The sequence below is a fragment of the Medicago sativa genome, chromosome 2 (assembly GCF_051527215.1).
Source record: "Medicago sativa cultivar Bolivia chromosome 2, Bolivia_mono, whole genome shotgun sequence".
Classification (NCBI taxonomy): Eukaryota; Viridiplantae; Streptophyta; class Magnoliopsida; order Fabales; family Fabaceae; genus Medicago; species Medicago sativa.
The window spans coordinates 33456558-33470966 of record NC_140750.1 but is presented as its reverse complement, the minus strand read 5'-3'; the positions used below and the strand labels follow the sequence as shown (position 1 = coordinate 33470966).

Genomic DNA, 14409 nt, shown 5'->3' with positions numbered 1-14409 from the left:
GCCAGATGCCAACACTACACATATGCCATAGGAAAACGGTGACAACTATTCAAACAAATGTGCTGGCAACATTTTGTGAGCGTTATTCCAACAGCTACACATATTCCTAGCCACACACATGTCTGAATAGTTGAAACATACATATTTTCCTAGCTACACATATTCATAGCCACACACATATTCCAACAGCTACACAATGGATGAAACAATAATAACCATCACACATTTTCCTAGCCACACACATTTTTGAATAGTTGAAACATATCCCACCACTACTTTTTAGTGGAATCAATAACCATCACACATTTTCCTAGCCATACAACATGTGAAAAAGTTGGAATATGGATGAAACAAAACCAGCATGAGTTAACTCACACTGAGTTTTAGTGTGTTTTTTCTACGTGACTTAAGTCACGCAGCGTGAGTTAACTCACGCAAATTTAACACTAGCGTGAGTTAACTCATGCAGCGTGAGTTAACATGCGTAGGGGTATTTTGAACATTTACTTTGGGAATGAGCAAAACCGTTTGGGTAAAGAGCAGGATTCAAAGAATAAAAAGAGAAGAACAATGGAAATAATGGGCTTAGACAACCCGAAGTCCATATGTTAAGAAATGGATTTCTGCTCTTCCCCAGCACATTTCGCTTCCATCCAACCAAACTAACCAAAATACCCATGCGCTAGTTAACTAACACATGTGTTAACGACTGCGTTAGTTAACTAACGTTGCGTCACTTAAGTAACGCATGTGTAAAACAATGCGTGAGTTAACTCACGCAGCCATTAACACATGCGTGAGTTAACTCACGCCCAGTCTGTGCAGGAAGCTATAACTGGCAGAACCTCTATTTTCCCTAAAATTTTCATTCTTTCATTCATTCATACATTCATTCAGTAAATTGCATACATTTTTCATCAGTCATTCAAGCATTCATTCAATCAAGTCATAATTAAATTACTAAAAATAACGGAATAAAACAACGAAAAATGTCATAAAAATGCCAAAAAGCGCAAATGTAATAGGATTACAACAAAATGTCATAATGCTCCATCCCGTGGACTCCTACTCCTCCTCCGCGGAGCCAGCATCTGTTACAACATCCTCCACTCAGACTGTATGCCCTGCATCAAGCGAATAACCTCCTCTGGATTATGAAACACATCGGGATGCCCCATTGCACCGTCCACTCTGGCTCTGATGTTGCTGATGATCTGGTATGGGTCGGGAGGATGTCTGACCCACTGCTGCTCAACAAGAACCTCCTCGTAAGGAGGGACAGGACGAGGATGAGAATCAGCTGCGTAGTTAGGAATGGCCGAAGGGGGGTTCAGTATAGGATGTGATACTCTAACAAACCATCTCATGTACCCCCTAGAATAAGCTCGTGGCTCGTTATCCGGAACCGGATGACCCCTCTGCTGATGGCTGAGGACATGTAGAGCAAACTCCGTGAAGGCCTGGGTCACGTCATCTGCCACAAGAGCTTCAATGTCTGTAGCAGGCCTGGGCCGTGTCTAGACATACCCGTACTGCCTAAGAACCCGCTCTGGCAAGTGACAGACCATCCTATCTCTGCTGGCCATGATCCATCTGGAGTACCAACATATGTCCTGAAATGGCGTGATGTGTCGTCGTCTCTCGTACGACCTTCAAATGACTTGAGAATGGTCTAACGAATCAATGGCAGCTCAGTAGTGTCCCGAATTAGAAAAGACCTAGGGAGGTTTCCATTGACTCACAAGCGGGGCAACAGTAGGGTCGTAGTCATCATCATCAATCCTCGGAATGATGTTCATGAAGTGCGCCAAAGTCCGTTCCTGCAAACACAAAGAAACAAATTCAGCACAAGTATTATACAAACAACTATACATTTACGATCCAATAAGTAAAAAAGTAGAAAAACAAATATTACCACAAGCAAGGACTTGTAACCACCACAGGAGGCCACAGATGAGTCGGAGGTAAGAGATAGCTGCTCATATAGGAAAGCAAGTCCCATCCCACCCCATGACTAGTTGTCAAACTCGTCGATATCTTGCGGCGCAAACAGCCACAACATATTAATATTTTTGATGTTCTTGCCGGAAAAATGGTCCAGCCAAGAAAGAGCAACAAAAACGCCTTAATGCAGGTCAACCTAACTTGAGCTTGCTCATTTTGCTCCTCCTGTGTGTCAGACTCAAACAACTGATTACACCTAATCAAGAGCTCCTCGTAGCGCCTCCTCAGTACACTAAAACTGATGTGAGCAGCACACTGTCTTGTCACCTCCTTAGCGGTAGCCTCCGCTGTAAAAAGTAGGTCCACCTGCATCATCTCTATCCCCTCCTCACGTTTTAACTCTTTATCAGGAAGGAGCCTCCTAGTGATGGGGATGCCTAGGAGACACGCCACATCATCTAGTGTGATGGTCATCTCCCCAAAAGTTAGATGGAAGCTGCTGGTCTCCTCATGCCATGTCTCTGACATCGTACAAACGAACCTGTGAGAGATGTTCACGTACCCACTAGTCAGGAGGGGAGTAAGACCGGACATATTCACTTCTGACCAAAACCAGCATGCTGCTAAGGCTGCTCAATATCATCCTGCTGCTAAGGCTCCTTAACATCAGGCTGCTCATGCTCAATATCAGGCTGCTCATGATGATCCTCATAATGATGCTGCTGATACGCATCAAACTGATACTTGTGAGGCTGAGGCTCCTCAAAATAATATGCCTGATCCTGCGCCTGCTGTTACACATGATAATCCTGTTGATACTACGTCGGGTCCCCCGTCTGAGATATACCCGTCTAGGACGATGACCCCCCTCATCATCAACTCTAGCAAGTCTCGTGCCCCCACCTCTCCCTCGACCAGCCATAGGAGGGCGTAGTGCTTGCTTCTCCCTCCGTGCACTACTAGTATAATTATGCACTCTCCCTAACCTAAGTTTGTCATTCGTCACCTCAGGCGGCCTCTGAGACGTATTCCTCCGAGATATATCTACACAACATTTAAAAAAGAAAAAAAATCAATGACACATTTTCACACGGACATTGTGTCATTTCTAACAATTCAACAACACTAATATTTCGACAGTGTCATTTCAATCCGTAAACTACCACATTGGAGTCAAACATATTATAATCATCATTAACAAACCATATTCTAACTAATTTGATCATTCACAATCCAAAAAAAACAAAAAAATTATCATTGAGACATTTTACCAAACACATAGAGTGCAATTTTCAAACAACTAAGAAATCTAACAATTTCTAAAGCATAAACTACCACATTGTACCCTAAACAACATCTAAACTACAATTCCTAACTTAATACATCACTAACAATCATCAAAACTAACATGCAAGGCAAATTTATAAAAACCTAAAAATGTTAAATTTCTTACAAAATTCTAAAATTTCAACAACAAAAAATGCAATGGAGTAGGATAATGATCACTTACTTGATATTGTGGGAGAAATTGGCTTTGAATGGCGCAAGAATGGTGAAAATCGCACTTGGAGGGGAAAATTTCGTGTTTGGAGAAGTTGGAGAAATGAGGAAACTGTGTCTCTGTTTTGCTGTTAAATGACTTAAGTCACGCTGCGTGAGTTAAGTCACACAACAATTACAATGTGCGTTAGTTAAGTCACGCAACGTGACTTAACTAACGCAAGGACATTATAGTATTTTCAGCTGGGTGGGAGCGAAATGTGCTGGGGGAAGAGCAGAAATCTAAGAAATGGTGTAAGGCAATAACCCTAGTTTCATTCATTGCTCTTATAGCCGCTGCCAACATCATAATCTACAACACAGAACCTTCTTTCACAGTTCTCTATCTTCTTAGCAATCGCGAGACAAACACAGAGTTTGGATGCAAATTGAAATCGAACTAGATACAAGATTACAAACGTTGTAAAATCACGTGATTGCTTGATTAATCCGCAATTTTTCTTTACATCCTACCTTCCTTTCTTATTTTTTGTTGAGTTTGTCTTTTTTGTTCTGATTTTTGTTTGAAGAATGAATCAAATATTAACCCGGTCCGGTTTATAAAAACTGTCGAGTCGCTGGTTTTTGCCGGTTTTTACAAAGTCATACCGGTTCGCACCGGTTTAAAAACATGCCCGATCCACGAGACAGCTCGAACCGGTCACCCCTCCGGTTCCCGGTCGGACCGGTTCAACCAACCGGTCCGAGCCGGTTTTTAAAACTATGGATCCAGGATTAAGTTGATGATCAGGTTATTTAAGAGGTTTTCCTAAAAAAAAAAAGTTATTTAAGAGGTTAGAAAAAAATTCTAATATTTTTTAATTAGTACTCCCTCTGGTCACATTTATAAACAAAAAATTACTTTTTAGATTCATTAAATACATAATGTATTTAGCCTACATTATAGACTAAATACATTAATTATTCAATGAACTTAGAAAGTAGTTTTTTGCTTATAAATGTGACCGGAGAGAGTAGTTGATACTTGGATTGGATATCAAATTTTTTTAAAAAATTTACGAATTTAATATATCACAAATAAATTTATATTCTTTTCTTTTTCTCGATAGACGAAGTGGTTAGTCGATAGTAATAGTATCATTAATACTCACACTCATATAGAAATTAAGACATATTTTAATTCAAATCCAAACAAAGATGTCCAACTTAACAATTTTAATATCGTCAATAGAATAAGAATTTATAAACAAGTAACTTCATGTTGTAGTCATCACAAAAACTAGGAAACTAATATGAATTTATGTGACTTCATTCTAATTTAATAACAAGAACATCTTGGCGAACTAAAGTGGATAAACGATGATATGTTTTGTGGGTTCAAATTGTCATGTAGGATTTAATCAATCAATAGTTAATCTAACTAATTTCTACTTTAATAGTGGTTGTTTATAAAAAAACAAAAAACTCAAACTTGACCCCTCATGTTTATATTGTATTATTTGTAATTAGTTTTAATTCAAAACTAACATGAATTTAATGTTTATCCTTCAAAAATTGAATTTAATGTTTATAGACTTGCAGGGCCATAAATGCACATACTTTTAAAATACACCTTAGGATTTGGTTTGCTGCGGGTTCTATGATTGAGATAGATCAGTTCAATACTACGAGCAACTTTTGTTAAATCAGAATAATATCTACTATGTAAGAGTTCAAGTTGCAGGTGACACCTTTGTTTATTAGTAAACCTTATAGAGACGTCTTTGAAGTTATTATTTGAAACCATGTTTTAAATTCAAGTAGGGGATTGCCGGAACATTGGTGTCATGTTTTAAATTCAAGTAGGGGATTGCCGGAACATTGGTGTAAAGTTGGAAGGAAACTGGAAGATTAAACACCAAGTAATAAGACTTCGAGCTAGTGTGATGTGAATTGAAAAAACAGAGAGTGTGGGATCCATCATAAATTAGTAGTGTTTACATTGTAGCATTTAATTTTTAAATACTTGATAATGACAAAAGTAATAATAATTACTCCATCCGTTCTTTTTTTAGTGTCTTTTTAGAAAATTACCTCCATAATAGCGAAGTGTATTTTTGCACATTTTCTTCCTATTATAATTTATACCCTCATTTTAATCCACTAATAAATTCCTATTTTTTTCACAAACTTTATTTTTCCAATAAATTTAATATGTTTTCTTTCTCTCATAACAAACAATTGTCAGTTATTATCTTTTTCTCCAACAAATTCCTATTTTTTTACGCACTATTTCTCATAACAAACAATTGTGAATTTTATAAATATTGTGCACATCTTTTTAATTATTTTAAGTCAATATGAAAATTATATTGATGAAACTTCTTCTTCTTCTTCACTGTCATCTTGTTCTTGTTCTTGTTTCTGTATCTTGTCAAACGAGTCTTCAACTATTGTTCCCTCTTCACCTTTCATTAACAATTCTAGCGAGTCTTCCACTTTTTCTTCCTTTTGAACATTCATGGAGATTTTCAACAATTGCTGCTCATCTTTATTTATAGAATTTTAACTCTTCTTGGAATCATTGTTTGTAACAAAATTTTGTTTAAAATCAATAGTATATATATAAAGTAAGGTTTTTTTATGCCACGTGTCACTTCCACATTCATTCTCAATATTTCTATTATTTTTTCTATTTTTAAAAACCAATTAACATAAATATCTCAACAGCATTTTGATCTTATCCACTCAATATTTTCTTTAATTTTTTTTTTTGAATTTCTAATATTTTATGTAGCAGAAATATCTCAACAAACTACACATAATACTTTCAACAAAGTTTACATGTATGATCTTATTTTATGATTAAAAGACTTCAATTTGTTTATTTGTTTTTAGGAAAAGAAACTTCAATTAGTTATTACTAATCTTTTAGCACTATATCATTCAATTAGTTTTTATGTTTGAGGAAAAAAAGGGTTCGATTAGTTTATATTTTTGATAAAAAAAAAGGTTTGATTAGTTATTATGTTATCTTTTAGCAGCATATTCTATTGCAAATTTTAATTATAAATAAATAAATTTTTGTTAATCACATATTTACATATTTTGAGCACAAGCATAAACCCCAAACCTTCTTTTCATCTAACAATTTTCCTTTTTCAGGTTTACCAAACACCAATTTTATTCCCTTTCAATCGATTTTTTTCTCTCATACGCATGGGCTACGAAACAAACCCATGACCACATGTTTAAAGAGACCCAAAACTCTTACCACTTGGACTAATTCATTATTGATTTTGTTACACTTTTTATTCTTGCATTGGACATTCATCTCATCATTTATATATATTTTTAAGATATTTTTATAATTGTAAATTTAAATAAATTCAATCTAATATACTTACATGTGTATTCGTGCACAAAAACTTATAAAACTTACTATTTAGGGCAACGCCGGGTCTCTAAACTAGTTGAAGATAAAAAGAAACGAACTTTGTTTAAAAAAACTTTGTTCCAAATTGATAGCATTAATTAGTTTTATTGAAAAAAATAAGAGTAATTGACAAAGGGTATAATTGACAAATTGTACCCTTAAAATACCAAAAAGAAAGTTAAATAGGAACAAAAAATTCACCCTAAAAAGATACTTAAAAAGGAACGGAGGGAGTATTATTTTTTACTAGCGAAAAGACGGGGACTCACGTGTCCGTTTTTCAGCTCTTTTGATCGTCCTAATGTTTGAAAATTAGGTTTAATTGCATGTTTGATCCCTTGTGTTTATTTTAGTTTTCAAGTTGGTCCCTTATGTTTTAAAAGTTTCAAGTTGGTCCCTTACGTTTCAAAAGTTTCAAGTTTGTCCAAAACGTTACTCACATTGGAATAAGTTAGTCTCTTCCACGACATGATATTGAGTTTAATAAAACAAAAAAAAATTAAAAAATGTTTTAAAACTGATTTTTTAAATAAGTTAAGTTTCATCACCCATATTGTCAATCCGAATCTTTAAATTTAAGTGACGGAAGAGACTAACTTATTCCAACATGAGTAACATTTTGGACCAACTCGAAACTTTTAAAACGTAAGGGACCAACTTGAAACTTTTAAAACATAAAGGACCAACTTGAAAACTAAAATAAACATAAGGGATCAAACATGCAATTAAGCCTTGAAAATTATGATCGGTGTTTTTTTATGAAATTTTAATTTTGATTAAAAGTAAAAATATAAATATTTGTTGCTTTCAAATTATAACAAATTAAACTAACTGTGATTATCTATTTCAATGAAACCACAATATAACGAAAAATATAATCTAAATTTTTATTCTTTTAATAACACCAACGACAATCTTTATTATAGAAAAAGTTGTTGTTTGAGGGTATAATTGAGATAATGAAAAAAGTAAGTATAGATATACTTATCTAGTTTGTTACACTTTTTAAATGATAAAGGAAAAAGTGGACATTTGTGTTTGTTATATTTTTATTTTAATATTTAAATTTATTCTTATTTATTTGTTACATGTGTTATTTGTATTGAAAATTGAGGGCATTTTTTAAAAGAAAAAGTCAGCCCAAAAGAACTAAAAAGTGGTGTTTTCTTTATATATAATATAGATATAGATTTATTTGTTACATGTGTTTGTATTGAAAATTGAAGGCATTTTTTGGAAAGAAAAAGTCAGCCCAAAAGACATGAATGAGGTTGTTTTCTTTATATACAGTATAGATGAAACCACAATATAACAAAAAATATAATATAATTTTTTATTTTTTTAATGACACCAACGACAATCTTTATTATAGAAAAAATTGTTGTTTAAGGGTATAATTGAGATAATGAAAAAGTAAGTATAGATATACTGATCTAGTTTGTTAATAATTTTAAATGAAAAAGGAAAAAGTGGACGTTTGTGTTTGTTACATTTATATTTTAGGGTTAAATATGTTTTTGGTCCCTATAAAATTTGAAACTTCTAAGTTTAGTCCTTACTTAATTTTAATAGTTTTTTTAGTCCCTACAAAAATAATTTACTTCTAATTTTAGTCCCGCTAAAAAAATGTTTGTTTAATTATTCTCAAACTCTTAAATTTTTGAATTATTTTTTTGAGATAAGTTTATAACACTATGAAAGGTTCATTTACTAAAATTTAGAATTTTTTTAACATGAAACGAATTAATTGTGAATTTTTTAAAACGACAAAACTTAAAGATAAAAGTAATAAAATCTAGACGTAGAAATCAAATTTTGCAATAATTTTTTGCGGAGGAACTTTTAGTAATGTTCTTAACACGTCTGCAAAAAATTGTTCAAAAACTTACGAGTTTAAGCATAAATTAAACAAATTTGAATTGAGCAGGGACTAATACTGAGTGCATAATTTTTTTGTAAGGACTAAAAGAACTATTAAAATTAAGTAAGGACTAAACTTAAAAGAGCTCAATTTTATAGGGACTAAAAACATATTTAACCCTATATTTTAATATTTAAATTTATTCTTATTTATTTGTTACATGTGTTATTTGTATTGAAAATTAAGTGCAATTTTGGAAGAAAAAAGTCAGCCCAAAAGAACTAAAATGAGTTATTTTCTTTATATATAGTATAGATATCACCTCCTATAATTTTAACTTATGTTGGTTGTGATAAGGTTTGAGAATCCAACTGAATTTCTTATATTTTCTTCATTCATATCTAATAAGTTTCTTACCTCCACTTTTGTCGGTTTGTTTCGTTTTGATATTATCCACATGATTTGTTGAGCTGATTATTGGTTAAGTTTTGTTTTGATCTTATCCACTAGTGTAACTGCTGCCGCAATTTTAGTTAAAGCAGTTACAAAATCTCTATATAAATATAGACTCCACTAAGTTCAAAAATCACACCAAAGAGTAATTCTATTGAGTTGTCGAGAACTCTTTCTCTATTCTCCCTCCAGTTTATGTTAACGAGCTATTCTTCTTCTTGCGATAATATATGTCTCATCGGAATTAAGAATGATCTTAACAGTATATAAATATTCATTCAATATTTTTCTATTTTTGGAGAAATTAAAAAGTTAAAATGATGGTATCACCATATTTGAGTGGTCGTATTACCATATTGATATTTTGGAGAACTTAAAGGTTAGAAGAGTGATAACACCACATCTGAGTGGTCTTAGCACCATAATGTAGCGGTCACAGTACCATATTAGAGTGGTTTCAGTATTAAAGAGTGATCTTAGTACCATATTGGAGGTGTAAATCTCGAACAATTTTCTACGGTGCGGTAGTTAACTGCACAATTGTATTGATGGCTAAGGACATGTAGAGCAAACTCCGTGAAGGCCTGGGCCACGTCATCCGCCGCAAGAAGCTCAATGTCTGTAGGAGGCCTGGGAATTCTCTGGACATACCCGTACTGCCTAAGAACCCGCTCTGGCAAGTGACGGACCATCCTGTCGCTGCCGACCATGATCCATCCGGAGTACCAGCATATATCCTGAAAGGGCGTGATGTGTCGTCGTCTCTCGTACGACCTCCAGGTGACATGAGAAAGTTCCATCGAATCGATGGCAGCTCGGTAATGTCCCGGATCAGTAAAGCCCCTAGGAGGTTTCCATTTACTCACAAGCGGGGAAACAGTAGGGTCGTAGGCATCATCATCAATCCTCGGAATGATGTTCGAGAAGTGCGCCAAAGTCCATCCCTGCAAACACAAAGAAACAAATATTTATATCACAGCTAGAATTATACAAACAACTAAACATTTAGGATCCAATAAGTAAAAAAGAAGAAAAACAAATATTACCACAAGCAATGTCATGTAACCACCAATGGAGGCCACAGATGAGTCGGAGGTAAGAGATAGTTGCTCATATAGGAAAACAAGTCTCATCCCACCCCATGACTAGCTGTTCAACTCGTCCATATCTTGCAGCGTAAGCAGCCAAAGAAGATTAATGTTTTTGTTGTTCTTGGCGGAAAAAATGGTCCAGCCAAGCAAGAGCAACATAAACGCCTTAACGCAGGCCAACCTAACTACAACTCGCTCGTTTTGCTCCTCAACCGTGTCAATCTCAAGAAGCTGATTACACCTATTCAAGAGCTCCTCGTATCGCCTCTTCAGTACACCAAAACTGATTTGAGAACCACCCTGTTTTGTCAGCTCCTTAGTGGCATCCTTCTATGTAAATAATAGGTCCGCCTGCATCATCTCTAGCCCCTCCTCACGGGTTAACTTTCTATCAGGAAGGAGTCTCCCAGTGATGGGGATGCCTAGGAGACACGCCACATCATCTAGTGTGATGGTAATCTCTCCAACAGGTAGATGGAAGCTGCTGGTCTCCTCATGCCATCTCTCTGCCATCGCACAACCGTGAGATATGTTCTTGTACCCACTAGTCAGGGGGAGTCAGACCAGACATATTCACTTCATTCCAAAACCACTCATTTTGTTCCCCAGGAATAGGCAATGCCAAGTTTTTGATGCTCAGCTTCTTCCCGTGTGAGATACCTTTCACCCTATGTCTTCTTCGAAACTGAAATACAAAAACAAAACACAACAAACAACACTGTTAAATAAATAACAAGTAAAACAAACATTAAATATATGCTAACATAAATGTTAAGTCTAACATTAAATAAGTAAAATAATAATTAGAATAAGTTGTATAAATAGTAAAAGAATAAAAATAAACACTGGGTAAGAATAACATAGACATTTAACAACAACATTAATTATTTTAATTGAATTTCAAAACAAAAAGGAAGTAAAATAAACATTAAATTATACTTACATCGGCATCAACCATATCCTGCATTCCACATGTCCACCAAAGTTAGGTAAAAGCGTGAGATCAGAAGGACCCCCTGCATAGCCATCTGGGCCGGCCTCGTACACCACCCTCGAAACCCCCTGAAAACGAGGCTCAGGCTGCTCAGGCTGCTCAGGCTCATCATTCTGCTGAGGCTCCTCAATAACAGGCGACTCCTCAAAAGCAGGCTCCTGAATAACAAACTGATACAGCTGAGGCTGAGGCTCCTGAAAATGATAGGCCTGATCATGCGCCTGCTCATACACTTGATAATCCTGGTGATACTGTGTCGGGTTCACCGTCTGGGATGGACCCGTCTGTGACATTGACCCCCCTGCAGCATCAACTCTAGCAAGTCTCGTTCCCCCACCTCTCCCTCGACCAACCATAGGAGGGCGTAATGCTTCTTTCTCCCTCCGTGCACTACCAGTAGGGGCCATCCTCCCTGCCCTAAGTCCGTCACTCCTATCCTGAGGCGGCTCAGGCGGTCTCTGAGACGTATTCCTCCGAGGCATATCTGCACAACATTTAATAAAACACAAATTCAATATACATTTTCACACGCACATTGTGTCATTTCCAACAATTCAACAACAACACTAAAATTCCAACAATGTCATTTCAATCCGTAAACTACCACATTGCAGTCAAACATGTTATAATCAAAATTAACAAACCATATGCTAACTAATTTGATAAGTCACAATCCAAAAAAACAAAATAATTACCATTGAGACATTTTACCAAACACATGGTGTGCAATTTTCAAACACCTACCTTAATCTAACAATTTGTAGACCCTAAACTACCACATTCTACTCTAAACAACTTCTAAACAACAATTCCTAAGTTAATTCGTCACTAACAATCATCAAAACTAACATGCAAGCCAAATTTATAAAAACCTAAAAATGTCATATTTCTTCAAAAAAAACTAAAATTTCTACAAGTTTAATGCAATTAAGTAAGATAATCATCACTTACTTGATAATGTGGGAGAAATTGGCTTTGAATGGCGCAAGAATGATGAAAATCGGATATGGGGGGAAAATTTCAAAGTTGGGAAGTTGGAGATATGAGGGAAATGTGTTTCTGTGTTGCTGATATATGACTTAACTAACGCTGCGCAAGTTAACTCACGCAGCGCATGTTAAGTCACGCATAATATATAACTTGCGCAAGTTAAGGTGCGCAGCGTGACTTAACTTGCGCAGGGGTAAAAATGGCAACGCTGCAGGGTGCGAGTAATTTGTGCTGGGTGGAGAGCAAAATTCTTCATTCTTATGGCTGAAATCTAAACATGTTTCCTTCAGCTACAGTTCTAACGACTGGTGGAAACATCTGATCCCCTGTATGGGCATAATTATGTAATTTAGCTTTTTATTTGGTTCGTGCTTTCTTTTTGGCACCGTGACTCTGTAAATATTTCCTGTAGTTTCTCCTTCCACATCTTGTGTGGGGGGCAACTCAGTTGTTTATAATATATCTCATTTTGATTTGTTAAATTTTTTTTTTTTGCAAATTATAAAATTAATTCCATATCTTTGGCTAATAAAATAAAAACCAATTTCTTTCCTCTTTCTTCTTCTATAATTCGCTTTATTATTATTATTATTATTATTATTATTATTATTATTATTATTATTATTATTATTATTATTATTATTTTTGGATTACGTTTTTATTTTATTTTTTGGTTTATCACTTCTACCAATCTATCTACTAAACAATATGTAAAAATTGTACACCACCAAATTTTCACAATTGACCTTTTATGAACCCATGAACTTCTATGTGTCTAAAGGTAATTTTGCAAAATATAAGATAGGGAACTAATTCCCTTTCTTTAACAAATAAAAAAAAAGGGCTAATAGTGCTTTTGGTCCCCGTAATATAGTGCACTTTTGGTTTAGCCCCTGGAAAAAAATTTCTTTAGGTTCCCCCCTTGAAAAATGAAGATTCTTCAAGATTGGCCCTAACCCCATTGTGTCAGCAGAATCTCCTACATGGCAGTGACGTGTCATTTTCTTTTTCTTTTTCAATTTTTTTTCATGCCACGCGTGTAAATAAATGTCCACGTCATTTATAATAAAATAAATAAAAAAACTGACAAATTTAAAATTACATAAAATTATTATTTTTTGTTTGTAATTAAATATTTTAAAAAATGACTTACATCAGGAAACATGCGAACTTCTTTGTTCTTCTTCGACGTTCCATCGTTGTTCTTCTTCGATGTTCCTTCGTTCATCATGTTCGCATCCTTCTGAGACACTTCCATCTTCTTCCTTCCGTCGTTTTCATTCTTCCCCTTCGCAACCTTTTTCTCCTTCGCGACATTTTTCTTCTTCGACTTCATCTTGTTCTTCGTGGGAATCGATCCGGTTTTCTAGGTTTGGTTTGTACGGATTTCGTTCTTCACAATGAGTTAGGGTTTTGTTCTTCTCAAATGTGTTTCTCTTTCAAGTGTTTGAGATGAATTCTGATATGATAAGGGTTAAAAACAAAAATCCCTTCAAATTCTGATTTTGTTTTTTTAAATAAATAAAATGTTTTTTTAAAATAGATAATTACAAAAAAAACAATTTTATGTAATTTTAAATTTTTTAGTTTTTTTATTTTTTAATTATAAATGATGTGGACATTTATTTACACGCGTGGCATGAAAAAAATTGAAAAAGAAAAAGAAAATGACACGTCACTGCCACGTAGATCTGCTGACACAATGGGGTCGGCGGCCAATCCTGAAGAATCTTCATTTGTCAAGGGGGAATGTAAATTTTTTTTACAGGGGCTAAAACGAAAAGTGCACTATATTACAGGGGCCAAAAACACTATTAACCCTAAAAAAAAAACCAATTTCTTTCCTATTTCTTCTCCTTCTTATCCGATTCTATTTATTTTAGTTTAATTTTGTTTTAAGGTTTATCACTTGTACTATCTACTAAGTACTAACAATATATGCACACCAAAAAAATAGACAAACAATACATAAAACATCTACTAACAATGTATCAAAATCGTACTCCAACAAATTTTCATAATTGTCCTTTTATAAACTCATGATCTTCTTAATTTTAATTTTATGTTCCTAATGATAATTTTGAAAATATAAAATTAATTCCCGATCTTTAGCAAATAAAAGAAAAACAATTTCTTTCCTATTTCTTCTCCTTCTTATCCA

The 14409-nt window shown here is 34.6% G+C and overlaps 1 protein-coding gene across 1 annotated transcript; it reads right to left on the bottom strand.

The window, feature by feature from the left end:
• Positions 1–1094: 1094 nt before the first annotated feature.
• LOC146946385 (uncharacterized) lies at positions 1095–2472 on the bottom strand. Its single transcript, XM_085748211.1, has 5 exons — positions 2086–2472; positions 1916–1975; positions 1743–1820; positions 1528–1672; positions 1095–1474 (listed from the first exon to the last, which is right to left on the bottom strand). Exons 1-5 carry the CDS (start codon positions 2470–2472, stop codon positions 1095–1097), a joined length of 1050 nt encoding a protein of 349 aa, XP_085604337.1.
• Positions 2473–14409: the final 11937 nt, after the last annotated feature.